The 23,958-nt window shown below is 29.9% G+C and overlaps 7 protein-coding genes across 9 annotated transcripts in view; 3 read left to right on the forward strand and 4 right to left on the reverse strand.

Moving 5' to 3' along the window:
- The window catches only part of LOC126849452 (phospholipid-transporting ATPase ID), a 47,906-nt gene extending 42,417 nt beyond the window's left edge, over positions 1-5,489 (reverse strand). For both annotated transcript variants that reach the window (XM_050591377.1, XM_050591358.1), the window contains exon 1: positions 5,324-5,489. The gene's annotated coding sequence lies outside the window, so the exon portion shown is untranslated. The remainder of the gene's footprint in view (positions 1-5,323) is intronic.
- Positions 5,490-5,627: 138 nt separating this feature from the next.
- Positions 5,628-7,227, forward strand: LOC126850735 (uncharacterized). The gene is made up of 4 exons (XM_050594014.1): positions 5,628-5,784; positions 5,891-6,636; positions 6,710-6,946; positions 7,014-7,227. Exons 1-4 carry the CDS (start codon positions 5,719-5,721, stop codon positions 7,225-7,227), a joined length of 1,263 nt encoding a protein of 420 aa, XP_050449971.1. The 5' UTR covers positions 5,628-5,718.
- Positions 7,228-7,849: 622 nt separating this feature from the next.
- LOC126849766 (helicase POLQ-like) lies at positions 7,850-12,238 on the reverse strand. Its single transcript, XM_050591980.1, has 15 exons — positions 11,453-12,238; positions 11,208-11,383; positions 10,942-11,118; positions 10,764-10,863; positions 10,482-10,678; positions 10,252-10,397; positions 9,909-10,143; positions 9,696-9,836; positions 9,194-9,611; positions 8,936-9,093; positions 8,739-8,834; positions 8,495-8,668; positions 8,298-8,411; positions 8,063-8,197; positions 7,850-7,951 (listed from the first exon to the last, which is right to left on the reverse strand). Exons 1-15 carry the CDS (start codon positions 12,225-12,227, stop codon positions 7,859-7,861), a joined length of 3,135 nt encoding a protein of 1,044 aa, XP_050447937.1. The 5' UTR covers positions 12,228-12,238; the 3' UTR covers positions 7,850-7,858.
- Positions 11,949-14,154, forward strand: LOC126850875 (zinc finger protein 330 homolog). 2 transcript variants are annotated; one of them, XM_050594298.1, is made up of 7 exons: positions 11,949-12,075; positions 12,505-12,630; positions 12,705-12,879; positions 12,965-13,192; positions 13,348-13,512; positions 13,592-13,666; positions 13,777-14,154. In XM_050594298.1, exons 2-7 carry the CDS (start codon positions 12,511-12,513, stop codon positions 13,998-14,000), a joined length of 987 nt encoding a protein of 328 aa, XP_050450255.1. In that variant the 5' UTR covers positions 11,949-12,075; positions 12,505-12,510; the 3' UTR covers positions 14,001-14,154. The 2 variants fall into 2 exon arrangements, with proteins under 2 accessions (XP_050450255.1, XP_050450247.1); XM_050594290.1 differs by lacking the exon at positions 11,949-12,075 and adding an exon at positions 12,325-12,423.
- A 136-nt stretch (positions 14,155-14,290) lies between these two features.
- On the reverse strand, positions 14,291-15,767 carry LOC126851307 (signal peptidase complex subunit 3). The gene is made up of 5 exons (XM_050595124.1): positions 15,466-15,767; positions 15,151-15,226; positions 14,846-14,932; positions 14,666-14,769; positions 14,291-14,527 (listed from the first exon to the last, which is right to left on the reverse strand). Exons 1-5 carry the CDS (start codon positions 15,606-15,608, stop codon positions 14,398-14,400), a joined length of 540 nt encoding a protein of 179 aa, XP_050451081.1. The 5' UTR covers positions 15,609-15,767; the 3' UTR covers positions 14,291-14,397.
- Positions 15,768-15,961: 194 nt separating this feature from the next.
- Positions 15,962-17,763, forward strand: LOC126851304 (ADP-ribosylation factor-like protein 1). Its single transcript, XM_050595110.1, has 5 exons — positions 15,962-16,214; positions 16,372-16,471; positions 16,812-16,928; positions 17,066-17,177; positions 17,296-17,763. The coding sequence occupies exons 1-5, from the start codon at positions 16,211-16,213 to the stop codon at positions 17,503-17,505; spliced, it is 543 nt and encodes a 180-aa protein (XP_050451067.1). The 5' UTR covers positions 15,962-16,210; the 3' UTR covers positions 17,506-17,763.
- On the reverse strand, positions 17,348-23,674 carry LOC126849732 (DNA polymerase delta catalytic subunit). Its single transcript, XM_050591872.1, has 14 exons — positions 23,378-23,674; positions 22,884-22,986; positions 22,604-22,715; positions 22,349-22,521; positions 22,013-22,272; positions 21,676-21,902; positions 21,429-21,595; positions 21,068-21,313; positions 20,695-20,997; positions 20,151-20,621; positions 19,648-20,054; positions 18,893-19,546; positions 18,622-18,746; positions 17,348-17,487 (listed from the first exon to the last, which is right to left on the reverse strand). Exons 1-13 carry the CDS (start codon positions 23,440-23,442, stop codon positions 18,650-18,652), a joined length of 3,285 nt encoding a protein of 1,094 aa, XP_050447829.1. The 5' UTR covers positions 23,443-23,674; the 3' UTR covers positions 17,348-17,487; positions 18,622-18,649.
- Between the last annotated feature and the right edge of the window lie 284 nt (positions 23,675-23,958).

The following is a 23,958-nucleotide window of genomic DNA, read 5'->3' on the forward strand; positions in this document are numbered from 1 at the left end:
CGATTACGTAAAGAAAATAATAATGCAGGATTGTGACCATCAAGTCGAGTTAAAAGTTCGCGACATTAAAAATTGGTAGAATAATGCAGTTCCTTGCATCGATGCAAATTCCACGAGTTCTACGCCATGGACATTCATTGGGTCGTTACATTATTCGTTCAATACATAACGACAAACACGTTACATACGCATCCTGTCTCTATGTAACCACGACTATGTGTCTAGTCGATGATTCAGCCCGAGAAATGAACAACTATGAAATAAGAAAAACAATCTTTAAATGCAGTAATCGTTAAATGCAAATAATTTAAATTTAAAACGATAACTGTATGCTTCACATTGTTACAATATGTATTAAAATATTGCTTAAAAAATTATAATATTAATTGCTTTTTTTAATGACAAATATTCAGTGAAAAAAAAAGTATATCTCATATCAAACCATTTCCATATCGTGACATATCAGCAAGTGTAGAATTTTTAGAAATGTCCTTGGAGAGAAAGCAAAGTATCTCTTATATTCGAATAAACTATGTAATGCGCGTTGATTAGGAAAATTTTGCAATTTATCTAACGATTGTAATATGTATGAAGAGATTATTAAATTTTTTCTAAACTATAAGAGTTAAGTAAAAATAAAAAAATTAATTTTTCTTAAGTAAAGAATATTAAATAACGACATTACGTTTTTTCCGTTTCGAATTGAAAGCGCTTTTATGCTCCGATAAACAGAAACTATTAATATAATTTTACATTGTAACAATCGTTTTGTAAAGAGCAATTAAACAATTGTTAAATTACATACGATATTCCCACATAAAAAATAAGTCGAAGCCAGTGCTTGGTAGTCGAATGAAAAATATATCGCGAGTTAAGTTCTGTAGCAGACACTTTTGTCCGTCTCTTCGACCTTTTAATGATGGTCAAGGCCGATGGTAGACATGAGAAAGTGATTGAACTACGTCACAGCGAACGATTGAATGCTTGTTGAGTATACGGCATTTTATCATTCCTTTTACTTAAGGAAAGTCCATATGGCACAAATGTTAAAACTTTCATATTACAAAAAGAAAATCGAATAATGCACAATTCAATTACAAATTATTAATGAAAAAAAAGATAAAAATTTTAAAAAGAATAGCGCAAAACAAAAACATTATTTCTAATTAATATTAAAATGTAACATATGCATATAACTCTTCAAGATGATTACTAAAGGAAAATTATAAATTCGAAATGTAGCATTAAACTGCTCATTATTTTTTGCAAAACTCTAAACTGAGTTTTTATTCTATAATAAAATTATTATAATATTCTATATAATAAAATTATTATTATTATTATTTAGACACACATCATAGATTTAACAAATTTTTAAAAGCAAGAAATAATTTTAAACTTGTTACATTAGGCAATTTCCGAGAATTCGAGCAGCTTTCGATATTTGAGCACGCTTGACAAATTCGTAAATCAACTTCCGCGACAGATATAAATCAGATAAATCGTAATTTCGTTTCTCGAAAATGTAAACAGCATGACGCGTTTTATGCCCGTTACGCTGCAAATCAAATCGCGGCCTTCATATTTCTGATAAGTATGCGAGACGTAACGTTCTTGTTCTCTTATGTATAAAATCTCTAGAATATCAGCTAATCTCGATTTATTATCATTCAAGCATCATGTCAAAATAGTTTACGAAAACGAAAAAGAAGGCTGATTGTTCTTAAAGCCCTAGATAAACAGTTACAGATATCGCTTCTTAATTTTGCAAATTCTAAAAAAAATTACTTTGCGATAACTCTAATAATATAATATATAATAGAAACAACCAATAAAAAAATAAAGATTGATATTAGTATTAAATAAGGGTGATTTATATTTTGTTTAAAAATAATACTAGAATAGGCATCAATTCACAGAACGATTATTAGAACAATTTATGGTAAGAATCACTAGTAATCAACTTTATCCCAATAAACGACTTCGTCTAATGGCTATTATATCTAAGTATGTAATAATAAAGTGATAGTTATAAAGTCCCGACGATATTATGTAATGTTATTAGAGTGATGAGTCAAAAAAATGAGGCATTTAGTATTAGCACAAACACAAACGTATCATGCAATTTTTGTCCTGAGGAATCTGTTGACAGGTCGTGCGAAAGCGACAGTAGGATATATGCTCTGCGGATTGAACCCCTACACATGAGTACTAGAAATGCATTTATTATTCAAGAACACCAGGGGTGAAGGGAATCGATGTGTGTGACCTAAAGCTGCTGCGCGATCGTTAGGCGCGATAACCGCAAGACGACGAGAATGTACTTTTTCAATGTTGCGAGTAACAATCGAAAAGATTAGTTATTTAAATCTTATTTCCTAAAGGCGGCCTATCATATACGCATTGACTAGTGAATGCAATGTAGTAAATATGTGAACCAATCCATGAATAATCGCAGAAGAATCACACACGAAATAATTTTCTCTCTTTGATAAACATATAAATAATACATACATATGCATGAAATTATAAATAAAAAATTATATATAATCATTAATATATTATATAATTATATTTTAAAAAATTAATAAATAAAAATTAAATAAAAAACATATTTAAGAGTTCAATACCAGAGAATAATGTACGTACTTTGTGCGTACATTTTAAAAGTTACTAGCCGTTAAACAGATTGACAATTGTTTGCGAGCGCAGTTGGGATCTTATTCTTCGAAACATTTATCGCTATTTGTACTGCGATTATTCACCTGACAACAAAGAAGTGCCTTGTCATCGAAAAAACGTATTCGATAATTCGCGCATGGAAATATATATGTTTATCACTATATTGCGAGGCAAAAGAGCGACGACAATACTTGCACGACGAATTTGCATAAGCACGAGATGTATTCTCGACTTGACAAGAACGCACGTGAGTTCGACAAGTCCGAGGTCATGCGATATTCTTACTGCGCCGAAGAAGTGATTTTTATACGCGAAATGGATCGAGGACACTTTGGGATTTTGGAATAATTAAACTTCGATTGAAAATCATTGTGAAAGCGGACATCATCTCCTGTACTGTTCCATTTCGTACGAAAATGTTTGAAAATATCAAATCAGTATTAACGCACGCGATATTTATCGAAATAAAAACAGACATATATAAATATAATTCATCTGTAAATGCATCTATATTTATATCTGATAATATTATTATATTTTGTACCAGTCAAGAGAATTGTAAAGCCTCAGGTTGACATTTTGATATTATAACTTTTATAGAAAAAAAAATTCCGAATTTATACTTTAATAAAATATTAATACACAAAAAAATATATATATATATATATATATATATATATATATATATAAATGTTAGAAATCGAAAACTAATAACGTTAAGTGCTTGATACTTTGCGCGAAAATAAGTAGCATTATTAATCGGAACACACATACGCGAATTTGCTGTTCGCGATTTATCAATTTGTTTTTGCTAAAGGGTGTCGACGCGACACTTGCTTTTGAGGCTCCAATCAATGATGATCCTTAGCATTGGCCTGAGTCTTAACTAGCTGGCAGACGAGCGCAACGAGGAGTCGCGATGTATCAACTTACGTCATTCGCGAACGAACAAGAGTGTGACGACTCGCGATACGGAGAACGCAAGACTTTTCCTGAAGAAGTGATCTTTTCGCGATTATATCAGTTCTCGAGAAAAAAAATATCGCAAATCAATTTTTGAAAGAATACAAACACCTGCAATATTTAATTAGATTTGCAAAATCTCACAGTTGCATTAAAATTATTTTCTATTATTTTACAAACGAAATTAATAACGTATAAAAAATTGTTATTGTTTGACAAAACGCGTATGAATATCGAGAATACACAATTAAAAAAAAAGATTGAAAAGGAAAATAATCGCGCATTGTTACGATACTGCGGTAATTATCGTTACGATTGAAAAGAAAATGAGAGAAAAAAGAGTCAGGTTTTAAAAGAGAGGGCAAATCGTGCGTTCACATTTTTCCAAGTGCATTACAACAAACCGCATGCAGATATAACTATAAAAATAAAATGTCTTTTATTTCCCACAGGAATGTCGTGTTCATTCTATTATACTCGAATATCGCAAACATATTGTCACCATACACGCACGCAATTGTCATCTTATACTAAATTTATAACTTGTAAAGTGGAAAGAATTGCGGATTTGGAAGCTACATATAATGATGCATTTCTTATGCAATATACTTTTTTTTATTAGTATATATTAACAAACGTTACCTAATTGTTACATTCCTATCATAAATGCGTGAATCGTGATGCAAAATTTGAGGCAACATGTTTTGCGTTACTGCGCAATTTTTCGCGTGATACATATCTTAATATTATGTATCTCGTATGTACATTTATATATGTACGTTTACTCATTTCTCTTTCTGCTTGCGAAAAATCGTCCACAATTTCGAATCTGTCAACACACTGCGCATCTTTAGCGCGAATTTCATGATATATATATATATATATATATATATATATATATATATATATATATGCACACAAATATTTCATAGACTTAACAAAATGCAAAGTTTGTTGTTTTTAAGATCGATGAACGAAATTATAAAACACCATCTTCTCAAAAATTTACTTGCTACTTTGATCTAGACGATAATGTAATTTTTTAACACGATCCATCGCATTTTTTGTACGGGCATGATATCAATGTCTAATATCGATCGATGACGATTATCGAATTTTAAATTTCTCATTTTGCGACAACGTAGATTTCGCGACAAGAGAAGGAGTCGTTTACCGGATAGTTTCTCGGTACGAAAAACCTGTTGCTTCGGCAGCCACGCGAGTTACCGCGCGACGCTTACGCGTCGTCGCCGCCGGCATAAAAAGCGAAGCTAGCGGCGGCCAAGTTCGCGAAAATCACGAAATCGTGGATGAAGCCAGCCCGCGAAGGTGAAGTTAATATAGAGCAGATATCCCGCTCTCGAATTCGCAGAAAGTACGCGTGACGTCGGCGTCACTTTTACCCGCTCCCACCTATGCATATGTATACGCTCGAATACGAGCGTATTCAACATCCGAGGCCTCCACACCTGTTAATGTCACGACGAAGAGTTGACAGCGACGGCATGACACGAAGCACACGAAAAACGCTCTAGACCGCTAGACAGCTTTTTTTTCAGCCAAAAACGAACGACGCGGCCATCGGCGATCATGCGCATGACAAAGTCGCGGAAATGCCGGCTGCCGGATACGATATTGCGTATTTGACAAGTACGTTATTACACAAGCGTGCACTTACCGTGAACGACTAGTCCCGCTCGTAGCACGAACGACAGCACTCGGTGAACACGGCGAGGACGACATCACCCGCGTACCATACCGGACCGGCCATATTGTTTACTGAAGATATTCGACACAACTGCCTGCGCCTTGCACTCGCCTCCAGCAAACAAACTATCGTAGCGCCATCTTGTCAGCAGCGAGACGCGAGACATGAGTATCGATATGTTTGATTTCACGCGCATAGTATCATGTGACGATAAGATATTTATACTTGGTATAATTATCCGTCGAGTAAAATTCATGATAAACTTGCATGCGCTTTTCATAATCGCACAATCGCGATTTGTAACTTGAACGTTCGACACGTGTAGTGGATTCTGTTGAAAGGTTATGTTTATTTGTTAACAAACAATGGGAAAAGTTAAAATAATTTCGCAGGAAAAAAAGACGCCTACACTAAAAAGAACGCGATCCAAGGTAAACGCAACAATTTTCAATTATAAATAATGTTTAATATAGAGAATTTTTTTCTGTTTTGCATTATTTTAAGTTTAAAAAATAACATTGTTTATTTTTATTATAGAAACAAAGAAAAAGTAATAAAAGACCATTAAATAGCTTACATAAAAGTGAGTTAAGAAAATCAAATGCATCTAATGAAATAGATACATTTACAAACATACAAAATAGTAAAAAGAAAAAGAAGCATGATTCTAGGAATAAAATTGTCACAAAAAATACAGACAAACCAAATAATCCAATAAAATATTCAAATGATGATAATAAAATAAAATACAAAAAGAGAAATAAAAGACAAAATCAAGATATGAAATCTGGTCAGACAAAAAGTAATATTGCAAAAATCAATGCTGCAATAAAAAATAATAAAAAATTACAAATGTCTATAAAAAAATCAGATCACTTTAAACATAATAAAACAAAAATTCAAAATATTAAGAAAATGAACAAAAAGAAAATGAAGCAGATGTCTATCAAAACAGAGACACAGCAAGTAGAATCTGATAAAACATTGAAACTAAACAAATATAAAATAAAGTTAAAACGATTAGAAAATATGTTTGCCATTAAACCCAAGGCAGAAAAGATTACACAGCCATATACATTGAGAGACAGAATGATGGCACAATTAAGAGCATCTAGATTTAGATTTATTAATGAGACATTGTACAACAATGAAAGTTTCCAGTCTAAACAATATTTTAAAGAAGATCCTGATGCTTTTAAAGCTTATCATGATGGATATAAACAGCAACTTGAACAATGGCCAGTAAATCCACTGGATGTCATAATATCATCAATTAAAAAAATGTTTGTATTATGCTTCTAAGAAAATTTTTTTATATTAAAATTTGTAACATATTATAATCATGAATAATTATAGGCCAACAGATAATGTAATTGCTGATTTCGGATGTGGTGAAGCATTACTTGCTGCTTCCATTCCTCATAAAGTACACTCCTTCGATTTTATTGCTATAAATGACAGAGTAAAAGCTTGTGATATGGCTCATACTCCATTATTAATGAACAGTATCCATGTTGTCGTGTTTTGCCTATCTTTAATGGGATCTAATCTCTCTGACTATATAATTGAAGCTAACAGAGTTCTCAAAAACAAGTAAGTAATAACAATACTTTTGAGATAATAATATAAAAAATTAATGTTTTTGTTTCAATAAATTTAGTGGCACTTTGAAAATAGTCGAAGTCGAAAGCAGATTTGAGGATGTAACAAATTTTATAAAACTATTAACAAATTATGGTTTTAAAAATACATGGAAAGACTTATCTCATGCCTTGTTTTATTTCATGGATTTTAAAAAAGAAGAAGACATAAGCATGAAAAAGAAAAATCTGCCTTCAATTACATTGAAACCATGCTTGTATAAAAAGAGGTAAAATTATATTATATTATTGAATAATTTTTATGTATACATATATATATACAATAAAATATATGCAATTAAAATTTTTCTCTACATAAATAATTTATATACCTACATTATACACAAGAAATTGTTCCATGTTGTATGTTGATATATTACCATTTTTTGAGTATATATCAAACATTGTTCGGATGATTAATCTATGTGCCTGCTTAAACAATGTGCTATTCTTCAAAACACACTGCTCCATTGGGCACAAATAATAAGCATAAGTAAAAAAATGTTTATATCAATTTTATTTTATTATTTATAACAAATATTAGAAATATATAATTATTTATAATAAAATAATTTATTTTACTCTTTAATCGCATATAATATATTCAATTGTTTTGCTACACACAATATATTTATATATACATAATTCACAAGTTATATTTATAATCAAATGCATCTATTTCTGCAAAAAAGATTTTTAACAACAAAACTTTGATAACAAAACTCGTTTATGTTTACCTAATTTTGTGCCAAATCTGCAAAATTTAATTTTTCATTCTACTTAAAAGTCTCATTTAGATTTTTTTTTAAGTTTAATTTATATATATATATATATATATATATATATATATATATATATGTAGAATTCATAGATCTACTTCTATCTGACTCATACGTATACCATCTAGGACATCTTCCCACTCATCTTTTAAATCCTCTGCTCTTTGCAATATTAAAAGCTGAAATTTATCATGAATAATATAAACAAAATCGAATTTGTGTTCGAATTTATATTTGTAATATGTTATTAATATGTATTAATATGTTATGTTGATTATATAATGACTTACTTTTGCTGCAGCAATAATTTGCATGATCATTTTATTACTTAAATATGGAATTTTTTCTTTTATCTCTCTTACATCAGCTTTCGCTATAGATTGTAAATTTTGATAGCCAGCCTTGTATAATTGGCGTGCTCTACCCTATGATAAAAATAGATGAATATATACATTTAATTTTATTTTTAAGTATAATTTAAAGCATAGAAATATAATGTAAAATAAAATAATAATTAGTTTGTACTATTTTAACTGAAGGTAATTCCATCAATGTTTCTAACTCTGACGGACAACAGTAAGATAATTTTTTACTGAATGTATTCAACATCTCAGTAAATGCCCAAAACTCAGGTAGTTCCTAAAATTTAAATATGTAAAGCGTGATGAATTTTTTTCTATTATATTTTTGTCAAAATAATTTTGTAATAATCACTTGTTTACCTGACAAAATCTTACTACAGAAGATGCAAACATTGAGACTGCATTTAAAAGATTTTGTATAACACCTCTATTAACCTGATATTTTTCGGCAACAGAATAAACTGAATGATGATTCCACAATTCATACACTATTAAAGTCACATAAAATCTATGAACCACCCTCTTCTCGACAGACTATAATCAAAATTTTTTTAAAATAAAGCGTGATATATTGAAACATAATTTAAATTATTTAATAACTGACCTTTGGCATTATACCATCACGTAATTTATTTGCTACAGCTTCTGTTATTCCCAAAAGCCTAGCTATTTGCATTTGACTTTCACTCAAGTCCATTACCTTAAATAATAATGCAAGGCATATATAATACTTGTAATATTAATACTATATATAACATGTATATATTTTAATATATAAAATCGTATAAACAATATCTTTACCACATTATAATATATATTGCCAATGAGAGTAATTTGAGATATACTGTCATAAGGTGTAACAAGATATAAGAGATGAAGATTATCAATTAAAATTAAATGCTTTTGAGCTGTTTTTAAATCCTCATATAATGTGTGTGCAGTTTTTAAATCAATTGGTCCTATATAATGAGTAAATTATAAAATATAAAATATTATAAAAAATATAAAATATTATAAAGATAGAAATATGCGGGATTAATAAAGATCTACTGCTCTCACCTTTCATTGCAGCTTGTCCCAAATCACAGAGTTGAAACTCAGTTTCATTTGTAAAAATGACCGTTTTTATTCCTTTTTTAATTGATAGTTTTTCCATATACATTGGTTCTTGAGATGGAATGACAACAGTTATATTAGGATTACCAGTATTACAACTCTTATTTTTTTCCCTTACTTTTATCACGCTACATTTTGATAACAACGTTATTGTTTCGTCTGTGATTGTTTTCATATTAATGCCTATTCTATTTTGTTGAATATTAAGCAAAGTTGCAGCTGTCAATTTATGCAATTCAGACCTAGTTGTTGCCATGTTTAATTGTATTGCACTTAGAATCAAATTATTAATCCCCCTATCATTTTCTATGTGTAAACTACTCAGCGATTCGTCCATTTGAGAGGTCAAAAGATCTTTCACCTATGATATAAACTATTAGTTTTGAAGAGATGAATAATTAAAATTAATTATATCATTTCAAGTATTTTTTACAAAAATTTTTACTTTATTGATCTCAGATTTTTTGCAAATAAGTATACTTTCTCCTAAAACTCCCATACCAGCACGACCAGCTCGGCCAATCATTTGTTTATATCTACTTAAATTCAAGAACTGATTGCCAATATAAGGACTACGTAGGATTACCTAATAAAAGATAATATTATGAATAATTGTAATAATTATATTAGGTCTCATATTATTTTGTAGTTTAATTACCCTTCTTGCTGGTAAATTGACACCAGCTGCTAAAGTTGATGTGCAACATATTATACATAGAGTACCTTCTCTAAACGCATCTTCTAACAAGCGTCGTTCTTCAGATGTAAGACCAGAATGATGATAAGCTACACCATATTTGACAGTTTTGTACAAAATAGGGCATAAATCTTCTTCAGCTTTAAGCGCATCTAACAAAGTTCTTTTTTTTTCTACTTTGTAATTATTCAAACTTCTAAAACAATAATTTTGGCGTTTATAATATTATCATGTGTGTACTTAATACAGTTTTTCTTGTAAATATTATTTAAAATAAATACTACAGAGAAACAATGTGTCTTACTTAGGCAAAACTTTAGCTAATAATAAAGCCACATTTTCACAATTTTTACGACTTGAGCAGAATATAAGACACGAATCGTTTGGTACTACTTCCATTACCAAACCCCCAATTCTATCTGGATCTAGCATTGCTATATCATCTGAATACTTTATAACAGAATTATTAATTTACTTGATATATTATCTATGTTATACTCAAAAACCTCTTGAAATAAAATATAATTAAATCACCTTATAATCATTACTGCCCATATGTACTAATAATTCTTCATTATTCAAATTGACTACCCAAGTGTCATTCTCACATTTCACATATTCTGTTATTTCAACTGGTCGAAAATTTTGGGAATATGTGTCTGCATTGAGAAATTGTGCAATTTCCTTTAAATTACCTATTGTGGCACTCATTCCAATCAAACGTATTGTATCTGTAAAAAATTGATCAACTCTGAAAAAGTAATTTTTAAGAAATATTTCCTATCTAATTTCGTTTAAATATCTGTATGTAATTACCACTGAAGAACATTATCTTTGTAAGAAGTCCTTCTAATGTGGCACCTCTTCCTCCAGACTCTCCAAGTAAATGTAACTCATCAATGACTATAATACCAATCTAAAATATTTTTTGCATATTATATTTTTATTCAACTATATATAAGTGTGATAATTAACTAATAATATTTTAGCTGACCTCAGCTAAGCGTTTTGTTTCTATTAAACTATTTACAAGTCCTAAAGCTTTCTCTATAGTACAAATGTAAATACTATTTTTTCTCCGCCGTTTGATTGGTGGATAACGCCCTTTTGCACCAGCATATTCCTCGACTAGAAAACCTAATTTTAATGCTAATATAGCCATTGATTGAACCTATATATATGTATAAATTTATGAGTTTAATTACATATACTAATCTTAGAAAAATGTTTTCTTCTGTATGTTAGTTTAAAATATCATACCTTTTCCTGCACCAAAGCCACATATGGGAGTATAAAAATTGTATTTTTCTTGTTGCATATAATTTCCCTGAACATTAATATCTCCGCAACTAAAGTTTTGCCACCACTTGTTGGTAGAGCATAAATTAAATTCTTTTTAGTTCTAATAGCTAACTTTAAACATTCATCTTGCCATTCTGTCAAAAAATAAATTTATATATAGAAATACATTTAAACTTTATCGATTTATATAAATTGCAACTTACGATATAACTCATAAATGCCCTTAATTTCTTGAATCAATTTTTTCACAGTATGTGGCAAATCATAAAATAAAGAACACTTTGTAGAATTAATATTTTCATTTTTTGATTTTAATTCAACATTCTTTAAACATAGTTGTTTTCTTGGTTTTTTATATTCATTTAAACTTTTAGATTTGGATTTTAAAATTGGTGACTTATCAACATCTTTAAAATGGCTATCTTCCAAAGTATCATTATCAAAATTTGTGATATATAAATATGATATATTAGCCAATCTATCTTGGCTTGATATATTTATATTCTCTTCATCTAAAGATGTTTTTTTAATGCTTTGATCATTGACATTAGATGATTCAGAGTTTGTGTCTTCTTTACAAAATGTATCAAATACATCAAAACTAATATTACTACAATCCTTTAGAACATTTTCTTCCTGCAATTCGAATTGAGCAAATACTTGATTCATTAATGACTCATCTTGCCATTTATTTATGTTGGGAGATACACTTTGTGATATTTTTGATGGAACAGTTGAACTAGTTTTAGTATTTTGCATCTGCCCTTTAGAAACTTGTGCCGCTGAGACATTGTGTTTCTGAGAAGAATCGTACGTTTCGGAGCAAGTATGTAGATCAAATATGCTATTGTCAGGTTCTATATTACACAATAATGTATTATCTAACAACAACAGAGATTCAACAGCATGTGGTGATTTTTGCCTTCTGTCATTTTCCAAAAATATTTTGTGATTTTCTTTATCATCTGATATTTCCATTTGACAGACAGTTTTAAAAGAGCAAATCTTCACAAATTAAATAATTTGCACTTTATGAGTAGTTCTTAATGGTGAAAAATTTTATCAAAAAATAATTATTTAATTCAATCCTCCAGCGTGGAACTAATGCAAACCGCCAAGTCGCAATACCGATTATTCATATCTTGTAGCGATGTGTATGCAAAACCGTAACGCCGTAACCTCTCTTACAATCATATGATTTACATGTCTCACCAATAACGCAAGCAGACTCATTAAAAACGCATCTTATTAATAGGATAAAATGCCGAAAAAGAAAACTGGTCAAAGAAAGAAAGCCGAGAAGCAAAAGCTTCGGCAGAAAGAAATCAGAGCTGCTAAGGAACAAATAGATTTGGCAAAATTTCCTTGCAACTCTGTAATGGTAAGTTCTCGTCGATATTATATATAACAAAAATATTGTACATTTGATATAACCATTACATTCATGTTATACAGGAATGCGACAAATGTAATAAAAAGCAAAAGAGTCGAGCCTTTTGTTACTTTTGTCAGAGTGTGCAACGTTTGCCCATGTGTGCACATTGTGGTAAAATCAAGTGCATGTTAAAAACAGGAGACTGTGTAGTACGTCATCCTGGCATCTTCACTACAGGATTGGGAATGGTGGCAAGTACATCCACATTTTTGTCAAATTATAAAAGCATTTCCTTGAATATATCAATAGTGCTATATAATTTTACAATTGTTTTAGGGAGCTATATGTGATTTTTGTGAAGCCTGGATTTGCCATGGAAGACGTTGCCTCACTAGTCATGCTTGCAGTTGTCCATTGATGGATGCCATTTGTCAGGAATGTGAGAGAGGAGTTTGGGATCATGGTGGAAGGATATTCAAGTGCTCATTCTGCGATTGCTTTTTATGTGAAGATGATCAATTTGAGCATCAAGCATCTTGCCAAGTACTGGAAGCAGAAAGTTTTAAATGTAATAACTGCAATAAGAAGTATTGCACTTTCTATTTTGAATTTAATTCGAATTACACACACACACACACACATATATGTATATATATATATATATATATATATATATATATATATATAAAAGAATTAAATTTTAACATTGTTTAATATTTTTAGGTCAATCTTGTAATCGTTTGGGACAATACTCCTGTCTCAGATGTAAAACATGCTATTGTGAAGATCATGTTCGTAGAAAAGGTTTTAAATATGAAAAGAATAAGGCTATTCCATGCCCAAAGTGCAGTTATGAGACATCCCAAACTAAGGATTTGAGCATGTCCAGTAAGCATTGATCAGAGATTTCTTTAAATAAAGATGCATTATAAGTTTATTTAATTTATTATGTTTTTTCTTTTTATAGCTAGGAGCCACAAATTTGGTAGGCAAAATCAAGGTGGCCCATCTGAATCTGATGATGAAAATGGATATGATTATGGTAAATTAAAATTTTAATTGTAATGAAGGTTTTAAGATTTTAAAGTTCAAACTATATTTTCGTATATAGTTTTGTATATATTTGAGAACATATTTGTGCTTCTGTGATAGGAAATCAAGATTCTTGTTTTGGAACTAGTACTTATACCAATTATGAAGATGATGACGACGACAATGAAGATGATGATGATGATGATGATTACGATGATGACGAAGACGATGATGATGAAGATGGAGATGGAGATGGAGATGATAATAAATCATCGAGTGCAGATGAAGAACAAAAGGATCCTAACGTACAACACGCTTCAAATAGTAATAAAAATAAAGCTTAACAACACATATATTTAAAGATATATAAAATAACAATAATTGAGAAATGAATTATCAGGAAACTTAATAAAAGTAGTCAGGAAAAAAATATGAATATTCTTAAAAAGAGAATTCAAGGATTTTGTAAAATAAAAATTAATATACTATTTCTAAGTATTTATACATTTAATTCATACGATATTTAAGTTTGATAACCCTTCAAACAGTAATATATCAAAAATATAATTAGCATTAGCTAAACAATTGAACAAATATATTGTTGGGTATAATCATAAGAATGAGAAAATAATCATAAAGAAATAAACATTACATTTATTGTACATGAAATTTATGCAGCTTAAATAAAAATTTCATACAATCATACATATACAATGTAATATGTATACATTTAAATATGGGTTATACACGTAATGTAGTATATTCAGATGGAAATGCAAAAGTATGAGAACCAAGAGCACTAACACTAGGTAACAATCCAGCATTTGGTATAATGTTCCAGGATAATGTTAGTGTTATATTTTTATTTCCCCTGCAAAGACAAAATATATACATATAGACAATTTAACATTTACGAATTTATCAATGAAAATTACAAAAACATTATTTATGCAATAATATTTTCATATTTTCATAATTATTCATATTCGATAAACTTTATATATTTTACCTGAGGCCTTTGCCATCATCCCAGAAATAATACTTTGTATTCATATTTTTGAAATCAAGTGCGGCATTGTCTCCACGCAGCACTATCTTATCCCATACTACTACCTGCCAATAAAAATAAGATATGTGAAAAAAATTCATGCAGAGTATATATTGCAAATTAATAAATCTGAAAACAAACCTGATTAAATTCATTATTTGGTGTCTGATATTCTGCTGTGAGATATAAGAATAGTTGCTTGACATTCCAATTAAACAATGGAGTAAGATGTAAAAAATGTGTAAGGTAAATAATTAGAAATATATAAAAAAACAATGTTTTATATAGGATAAATTTATCTCTCTTTATCAAAATTATATATTTTTATATGAATATATATAAATCAATTGAAAAATATATAATTCAGATAAATTTTGGTAAATTACATATTTGATTTTAAGTATACAGATGTTAAAGATATTTGTATAATGTTATATGTAAAGGATATCAGTTTGTAAATCAAAAGTTAAATAACCCAGATCATTCTTTTCTCTCGATGCACTATAATCTGCTACATTCTTTCTGCAAAACAAGGCATATTTATTATGGTGATTGCATTATTGTAGAGATCAAAAGTAGCAAATATCAATTTTCGGCATATTGAAACATAGATAAGATCTGCATGTAATGTTTACATTTAAATCGTGTAGAATTTGTTCTTGTAAAGCACGAGATACGAATGCAATATGGATCTTTTGATAGAAATGTGTACATAATTTAATTGAGATGCGATAAGATTATGATATATTTATAATACTTACACAACAACTTTAACCGTATTTAGCGTCGCGTTCGCTCTATAATCGATAAATACTGTCGAGAGAAAACAGCAAAATGTGAGGCAAGCTGACACGCTTAACGTATATGCTAAAATAGCATTTCCACGTGTTAGAACTGTATGCATTATTATGTTTTGCTATCGATTATTTGTAACGTTTCTGGCAAATTAAAGCAACTTAATTGATACAATCTTCCAATTTCTAACCAACACGCATTGTTTTCCTTATCACTATCATCGAACTCCACGAAGTCTCAACGTCATCAGTTCAACGTGATAGATACACCGGTTTGCGTTCGTAAATAAATCTATAAAAAACGAGAGAAAAACAGTAATTGAAAAGAACAGACCTAACTATAGTGTTCCTAAATGCGTTCATAAAAGCCCGTTTAGAATAAAGCATAGAATATATATCTAAATAATGCGTATATGTAAATTTTTTAAATAAATTAAATATTTTTTGATAAAAGAGAAAAATTATGCAGAATATATGCGTTTTTGTAAGATTAAATTTCAAGAAGTCAAGAAAATTGCACTAGATCATCATTCTACCAACATTGAGAGATATCATTTAACATCGCACAACGGATTGTCGGCCCTGAAAGCGAAGTGGACCGCATCTGGACGCAGGGTCGTGCGGCCCGGTTATTTGGATACGTTTGTGGTTATCAAGTTTGACAATAAACATCGGGCCGTGTTGTATGACTTGGAGTTAACGATTCGCCAGCATGGGTGAGTCGAAGACTGATGTTTCTTGGTATATATTTATACCACACCTTGCTTTTTGTCCTGCAAAAATAATTATGACACGTCGTGCGCGCACTATACTACCTGCTTATCCTTATGACCGTGTATGTATGCGAAATTCTGACGGTATATTTCTTTGCAGGTGGGTTACTCAGTTATTTTCGTAATCTACTCGGTAGTCGTGAGATGCGCATTCTTATTCTTGGTCTGGACGGTGCCGGCAAGACTACGATTTTGTACAGGTTTGCATGATAATCTTGTATCTATCTAAGTGACAAGCTGTCATTTATGTTTATTTGTGTCATTTATTTACGTGACGTATGTCTATCATTAAATCGTTTTGGATTATTTTTTTATCCAGAAGCTATTAGAGATTAAATTTAAATATTATCTCTTATATTGTTAATAGTTGTATATTATATGCATGATATAGAAATATTTTGTATATACAGTAGTCTACGTTAACTGACCAAGTATATTTTTATTGTATTGATAAGTTAGACATATATTTGATAAAATTTTAATTAAGGAATATATTGAAAGTAAAACATTTTTAAACTAATCGTTTATCTCATACATTAGGTTGCAAGTAGGCGAAGTAGTAACTACGATACCAACCATAGGGTTCAATGTAGAACAAGTTACTTACAAAAATTTAAAGTTCCAAGTATGGGATCTAGGTGGTCAGACGAGTATACGGTATGTTTTAATAAACTTTTGTGTATACAACCTTTTTCTTCAAATGTACAAAATCTAAAATTGTGTATTTTCCTATAAATTTTTAGAACACATATGTATATATTAGTTTTTGTATTCCATAAATTTTTATATTTTAGACCATACTGGAGGTGTTACTATTCAAATACAGATGCGATAATTTATGTAGTAGATTCAGCAGATAGAGATAGAATAGGCATATCAAAAGATGAATTAATTCTCATGTTACAAGTAAGTTACAATAACGTTTTTTTATGAATAATTTTGTATATACCACTTTTAAAATAATAAAGAATACAGAGTCATTTCTTAAAAATATTACATGATTCAAAATGTATCTTATAAATAGGAAGAAGAACTACAAGGTGCAATCTTGGTGGTATTAGCGAATAAACAGGATATGGCAGGATGCCTTAGTGTCGCAGAAGTCCATCAAGCACTTGGATTGGATGCTCTTAAAAATAGAACCTTTCAAATATTTAAGACTTCCGCGACGAAGGGCGAAGGGCTCGATCAAGCAATGGATTGGTTGTCAAATGCACTGCAGAGTAGAAAATGATTAATATTACATCAGTGTAATTCATATTTGAGCCTTACAAGGGGACTAGTCATAAGACTGTCACTTTGAATGTGTTACTGGATTGCCACCAGACACAATGTTCTGTTTATTTATTGTAATTATTTTATTTTAATATCTTTTGCAATTTATACAGCAAAAGTATTTGCAAAATCACTGTATTTTCCATAATGCTGTGCGCAATAAGGGAATTATATTTTATCTTTCTATGTGTGATTTAAAATATAACTCTTTAGAGAATTTTTTCCATTTAGATTCTTTGTACTAATAGATATCTTGTATGTTACTGCTACATATGTGTAACAGTTAGTTAATAATTTGTTTAAAATAATCGTCCTATTTATTTAATCTCAATGATAAATGAATTCGATATAAAATTGTAAATTATGTATTTGTAATGAGAACACGCGTATTGATAACAAATAAAATATACAAATACTACAATATAAAATATACAACTACAAATACCAAACAGAATCGAGATAAACTTTCGAAAAAAATTTGATGTTATAAAACAAGAATAATTTAATATAAATCATATTTATATTGAATAACACTACTATCTCGATGTATCTCGAATTGTGAAATACTTTTTCCAAACATGATAATACAGGTAAAACGAATATACAATGCAACTCAATGTGGATGGGCACAAAAAAAAATATCATTAACATTTATAAAAATTATTACGCAACATAAGTAAATTTAAATTTAAAAAATAAATTTAATTCTTGTCACAAAGGAATCGCGTTAACATTAAAAGCGACATTTTTAAGGATATCCAAATAAGTTTCGTTCTCGGAGTTATATTCTGGTTCTATTAAAATAATTTAGTTTTATAATTTTGTAACAAATATGCCAAATAGTAAATCATGGTTGGGATGATATATTTTCCATAATACATATTTATTATATGAGAGTATATATATAGCATATATATTGAATTTTGATAATTTATATATTGAAAAATATATAACAGATACTATATATTATATTATTTCATAATAAAAGTTTAAAATTTTGACTTATGTAAATAATATTAATTTTATTATTGTAGAAAGAATATTATGTAGTGGCTTTTATAAAATATGAACCTACCTATAAGTTGCATGCGATTATTCTTTTACTACCATTCCGGGATACCAAATCTTTGGATTCGTTTCGCTTTCGCAGCCATTTCCATTCGAGATTTTACCCTCATGTAAAATATTGGACAGTCACGACTGAAATCATATATTTGAAAATATTTATTTTGGAACATATATCGTTTATATTTATTATTCTTAGATATATATGTATTGAATTCAATATTCAAATATATCTTTATCTCTAGAAAAAGTGAATGGTATTACAAATTAATGCAACTAACTTAGAACATATAACTTCTTGGTGAAGACTTCCTTGACATCTTTGGCATTCCGTCCACAATCTGGAGAATTTCTCTTCTAGTTTTTGTTGGGCTTGCAATTCGTTGTGAAACAATTCGGCCTCTTGAGATTCGCAATGCTTGCATACTGCCTTGTCTTCTCTGTCTGATGGTAAAACGGCCTTACAGCCCAAACAAGTTTCCTTTTTACGTGTGAAGGCCGCGAGAGCTCCAACTTGCGAAGTAGCAATGCATCTTGTGCGCGTGTGATCACCTTTTAGGAGAAGTGACTCTGCTTTCTCACCAAGAATGGGTTCAAAGATACGTATAAGAGGTTTCGCCAATTGATTTTCTAGATAATAAGTTGTGTCTATCGGAATGCTATTCTGCAAAGCGTAAACAGGATCTTCCGCCTTTTGGTATGCTGGAGTGCCTTTAGCTGCGCTTGTAAATACATATGCCACTCTATCACCAAGTTTTGGCGCATTTCCGGCATCTCGCTTTTTCATTTTTGCAGCTAATTCGACGTGTGCTTGCTTTGCCGCGTAATCAGTCTTTGTCAGTTCTTTCGTAATGACTAATTGAGAAAGATCGATACGATTACATAGGAGATCGCTTATGACTTGTTTAGCATAATCGACGGCGGCACGTGGATTTCTATAACATTATCCATTTATATTACAATCTATATAGCATAAATATACAGTGATATGTACAATGATATGTATAAGTGACTTAAGTGAAGTATAAAGATGTACCTTTCGATAAGCAATATTTGCAAACAGGTATTCATCATGTTTGCAACTAATGGACAATTATCTCTGCGCACCGTTTCGAGACCCTTGCAGTCCATTTTATCATATTTATCAGGTTTCGTAAAGTATAGACCAGCATAACGTTTTTTATTAATCAAAAGATATGGAAAGTATACTTTCTCAAATTCCAGTTTTATAGGTTTAATAAATTTAGATGTAACATAATCGGCCGCTTCTTTACCGAGCTTCATTGCATCCTCTATAGATTTTATGCCAAACTTTACCATAACAGAATCAGTGTCGCCGTATATAACTATTGCATCGTTATCGTATCCATTTTCTATTCGAAAGTGCTCCTCTACTTCTTGCTTTGTTTGTTCTATCATAGTTCGTCCGTAAGCGGTAACACTCTGCAATTACATTTGTTATGGATATTTTACATTTTGTAATAAATATTGCAACATTCTCTTTTTATTAAATATATTTCGTAAATATTGACTACTTACTGCAGATATTTCTAAGCATGGCAATTTTCCCATTTGTGCACCTGTGAAACCATACACTGAATTTGCTGATACTTTTAAAGCAAACTGTCTACCATCAAGTACTTTTTGCTTTAATGGGTCAGTTTCTTGTTTTAATTCTGTCTTTGCTCTTTTTCTAGCTGCTAATAAATTTTCTAAAATTTCAGGAAGAATTCCTTTTCTTACAGTGCTCTTGATGAACAACGAATTACTAGGAGTTGTGGTGATTTGATCCTCCTGGATATTGAGCTCTCTCTTTTTAGTCACAGTTAATAGTGTTGTATAACATAAATTATGTGCCATGATAATGCTAGGATACAAAGAACTGAAATCTAAAGTAGCTATTGGATCGTTATAGTAACCACGTTTAGGTTCAATGACAGTAGCTCCTTCAAATTGCTCATCAGTAGCATGACCTTGATGTACTGGCATCAAATAATCCTTCTCTCGAGTCTGATAATAAATGCGTTCAATTAAGTATTAATATTAAAGCACTTATTTCTTTCAGCAATTGCAAATTGATTACCTTGCGTAAAAGTTGTGAAACAACTTTGATTTGTTGCCCACGAGTCAATAAGCTAGAAATGGATACTCCTGTAACTCTTGCCATTTCCATATAAATAATTATACACATTAGTTTGTCCAGTAATCTAAGAGGTAAATATGCGTCTTTTAAACAATATACAGCAAGACGTCGACGTGTCTGTGCATCTCCGTTTTGTAGACTTGTAATATCTTTATGATGAACATCTTCTTTTTGTTCTTGAAGGAAATGATAGGATACAGCATTTAGAGAGTAAGATCTCAGTTTATAATCTCGAACTAATACCTGATAAATATTTTTATTAAAGAAAGGCTTTAATATAAAAGAATTATGCTTATCATATAAATTACTTTACCAGTAATAAATCGAATGGAACTCTTCCTTCAAAATTAATCGATTTATTTTCACGACGACCCAGCTGTTTGCTTTGCAGTACATGATCCTTGATAATAGACTTTATATTTTTTATTCGACCAAGAAAATTGAAATTTTTAACATTGAGATGTTGCGCTCGATTAATTAAGTACGGAAAATCAAAATTGTTTATGTTATACCCTGTGAAAATGTCGGGATCTACTTGTCGTACAAAGTCAGCCCATTCCTTGCAGAAAAATATTATTAATAAACAAATAATACCACAATATAATAAAAATATTTTTTCTACAGTAGATTTCATTAATAAAACCTTTTTCTACATGTTAGTATAATGAATTTACCTCCAACATTAAACTTTCTTTGTCAAAGCTCAATACTTGACAACCGACAATAGGCGCACAACTATGAAGAGTAAAAATATTCTTTAAGAATGGTTCAGATTCGCCCTGCCTTATAACCATATTGGCAATTTGTATCACTGGATCGTGTTTTGCCTCTGGGAAAATACCTGTAAAAAGATTTGTAATTAGATTCATGCAATGAAAAACAATAAAATCAAGAAAAAAAGGATTAAAAAATAAGAATTACCTTCACGTCCAGCGCATTCGATATCAAAACTGAGAATTCGAAATGGAGCTAGTTTTGACCATTCACCTTCTGGTGCATGAGCTATAAAAGTATCCCACGCAACATCTACTTCTAACTGACATCGTGTAGTTAGCTCTAACATATGTCCATATTGGCCACGTAATTTCCAGCTTTTTGGTGGTAATTCAATCCAAGAGCAGCCAACTACTGATGTATCAACCATGAACCTTATGTGAATATTTAAATATATATATATATATATATATACACATATATTCAATATATTGCAATTTTAATAAAATTATAGAATAGTGTGATAGAGAATACTAATACATACCTAACATCAAAATCAACATTACTTTCAAAAGCTCTATAGTGATAATTAAACGCAGTGTAAACTGTATTTTGTTCTAGTAATCTTTTGCAAGGTGCTATCAATTTTGGAACTGCTACTGTTATTTTTAAAAACGGTAATTTATCCTCTCCTCCATATCCATACATTGATTGTTTATAGACTAGTTCAACTGCTAAAATGGCTTCTTGTATGTTATCCGGGTTTGATTTCATATCTTTTTTCACAGCATGATTCAGAGCCTCCTGTAACAAAATTTTTATTTTGTTGATTACTTAAACCATATTATTGAAATAATTTTCTCTTTTAAAATACATATACCTTAAATGGTTTGCAGTGATTGTTTGTGAAATTTGGTGGTGCTGATACAAATAAATAAGGACAAAAGCCATGGACATGACAGCAAATGGAATTTCCATGTTCATTAACACCAAACATTCTCATTATAGGTACAGGTCCCACTTTACTCCCTGGCATTCCAGATAATGGTTTACCTACATATAAATTTATATTTTAGAATTATAAAATTGTTTTCTTATCTTTAATAAATAAATATCTCAAAAATAAAATTATTACCTATATAATGATCAATTTCTATTTGTTGGAATGTTAATGTATCAGTTTGTGGATTCAAAGATGGAGGAGAAGCTCTGTTCCACTTTGCAGATGTTTTTTCTTGTTCAGGTCCCTGTAAAAAAACAATTAATAAATGATAAATAAATATAGTAAATAATTTCTCTCTGTATATATTATAATAAATTATATAATCAATATATATTATATAAATTTTGCGATCAAAAAGTGCTCAAAAAATATAAATAACTTGTGTACTATTATAAATATAATTAAATCATACTTCTCCAAATTCTTCTCTTTCGTCAAGAAGAAAATCATCATCTCCATAACCCATAGAGGCTAATTCTGCTTCGAATGAACTAGGTTTCTCTTCATCATCATCTCTGTTTATAAATATGATAAGATCAATACACTTTAAACAAATACTTTAAAATCTTCTTCATTAAATATAAAAAATTTCATATAATACATAAAGATGATTTAATACTGCAAAATTATTCAAAACTAGGAAAGATATAATTTTTTTATACAGTATATGTATAAATTGCAACAGTAATAAAAATTTATTGAAAAAATGTAATAAAGGTATAAATATTTATAAAAAAATTAAACATGTAGAGATAATAGTTTAATAAAAAATCATAAGTATAAGATATAAGATATATCATATTAAATTATATATATTGTGTTAGAAAATTAATAAAAATAAAAGTATAAGAGGTTAGTAAATGTGATACATACAGCATAATAATTCAAACTAACAAAACTAATCACCTAAATTTGGCCTTTTTGACTCCACCTTTAGGCGCTGAAAATGGCTTTCGACTTATTTTACTCATGTTTCTTTTTGTAAAACGTGATATTTATAATATTTACGGGAAAAAATAAGAAACTGCAAATCTTTTCAATCATATAGACTAAAGAAAGGCGGGAACAACTGCTGACAACAGCTGACATAGGGTCTGTTCTTTACAAATGAACTGGCTGCACTAGTTCAGAGTTTATCTTTTTCTTTCTAATATGGAGAGAAAAAGATAAACTCTGAACTAGTGCAGCCAGTTTAGCTGTAAAGAATAGACCGAAGATACATTCAGAAATCCTATCCAGGAAATAGAATAGCATTTATCTGACCAATCAGGACAAAGAAATGTTTACTCCTTTCATCCTGATTGGTCACTTAAACGCTACTTTATTCTACAGATAAATTTTCGAAACGCGCTCTAATAATGAATTTATCGAGAGATATAATCTTCGCATGCGTTTGTGATTAGTTTTTGTCAACACCTAATCAAATTTATTTGTATGCTATATATATTTGCATTTATGTAATGCCATTTATATCAAAATTTTTATTT

Source organism: Cataglyphis hispanica, chromosome 1 (assembly GCF_021464435.1).
Source record: "Cataglyphis hispanica isolate Lineage 1 chromosome 1, ULB_Chis1_1.0, whole genome shotgun sequence".
NCBI classification, from domain to species: domain Eukaryota; kingdom Metazoa; phylum Arthropoda; class Insecta; order Hymenoptera; family Formicidae; genus Cataglyphis; species Cataglyphis hispanica.

What these genes read in the sequence shown, in the direction of transcription:
- LOC126850875 (XM_050594290.1), top strand. Translation starts at nt 12,400, where the DNA reads ATGTGTATGCAAAACCGTAACGCC. An exon ending in GTATGCAAAACCGTAACGCC is followed by an intron (nt 12,424 to 12,504) that starts GTAACCTCTCTT and finishes TCTTATTAATAG; the next exon opens with GATAAAATGCCGAAAAAGAA. An exon ending in TTCCTTGCAACTCTGTAATG is followed by an intron (nt 12,631 to 12,704) that starts GTAAGTTCTCGT and finishes CATGTTATACAG; the next exon opens with GAATGCGACAAATGTAATAA.
- LOC126851307 (XM_050595124.1), bottom strand. Translation starts at nt 15,608, where the DNA reads ATGCATACAGTTCTAACACGTGGAAATGCTATTTTAGCATATACGTTA. An exon ending in CAAATAATGAATTTAATCAG is followed by an intron (nt 14,770 to 14,845) that starts GTTTGTTTTCAG and finishes TTTTATTGGCAG; the next exon opens with GTAGTAGTATGGGATAAGAT. An exon ending in GATGATGGCAAAGGCCTCAG is followed by an intron (nt 14,528 to 14,665) that starts GTAAAATATATA and finishes TTGTCTTTGCAG; the next exon opens with GGGAAATAAAAATATAACAC.
- LOC126849732 (XM_050591872.1), bottom strand. Translation starts at nt 23,442, where the DNA reads ATGAGTAAAATAAGTCGAAAGCCATTTTCAGCGCCTAAAGGTGGAGTC. An exon ending in AATGTTGATTTTGATGTTAG is followed by an intron (nt 21,903 to 22,012) that starts GTATGTATTAGT and finishes TATTCACATAAG; the next exon opens with GTTCATGGTTGATACATCAG. An exon ending in CAAGAAGTTATATGTTCTAA is followed by an intron (nt 18,747 to 18,892) that starts GTTAGTTGCATT and finishes ATATGATTTCAG; the next exon opens with TCGTGACTGTCCAATATTTT.
- LOC126849766 (XM_050591980.1), bottom strand. Translation starts at nt 12,227, where the DNA reads ATGGAAATATCAGATGATAAAGAAAATCACAAAATATTTTTGGAAAAT. An exon ending in AAAGATAATGTTCTTCAGTG is followed by an intron (nt 10,679 to 10,763) that starts GTAATTACATAC and finishes AATTTTTTACAG; the next exon opens with ATACAATACGTTTGATTGGA. An exon ending in CTGTAGTAAGATTTTGTCAG is followed by an intron (nt 8,412 to 8,494) that starts GTAAACAAGTGA and finishes TTTAAATTTTAG; the next exon opens with GAACTACCTGAGTTTTGGGC.
- LOC126850735 (XM_050594014.1), top strand. Translation starts at nt 5,719, where the DNA reads ATGGGAAAAGTTAAAATAATTTCGCAGGAAAAAAAGACGCCTACACTA. An exon ending in TAAAAAGAACGCGATCCAAG is followed by an intron (nt 5,785 to 5,890) that starts GTAAACGCAACA and finishes TTTTTATTATAG; the next exon opens with AAACAAAGAAAAAGTAATAA. An exon ending in AACAGAGTTCTCAAAAACAA is followed by an intron (nt 6,947 to 7,013) that starts GTAAGTAATAAC and finishes CAATAAATTTAG; the next exon opens with TGGCACTTTGAAAATAGTCG.
- LOC126851304 (XM_050595110.1), top strand. An exon ending in GGTGGTCAGACGAGTATACG is followed by an intron (nt 16,929 to 17,065) that starts GTATGTTTTAAT and finishes TTTATATTTTAG; the next exon opens with ACCATACTGGAGGTGTTACT. An exon ending in AATTAATTCTCATGTTACAA is followed by an intron (nt 17,178 to 17,295) that starts GTAAGTTACAAT and finishes TCTTATAAATAG; the next exon opens with GAAGAAGAACTACAAGGTGC.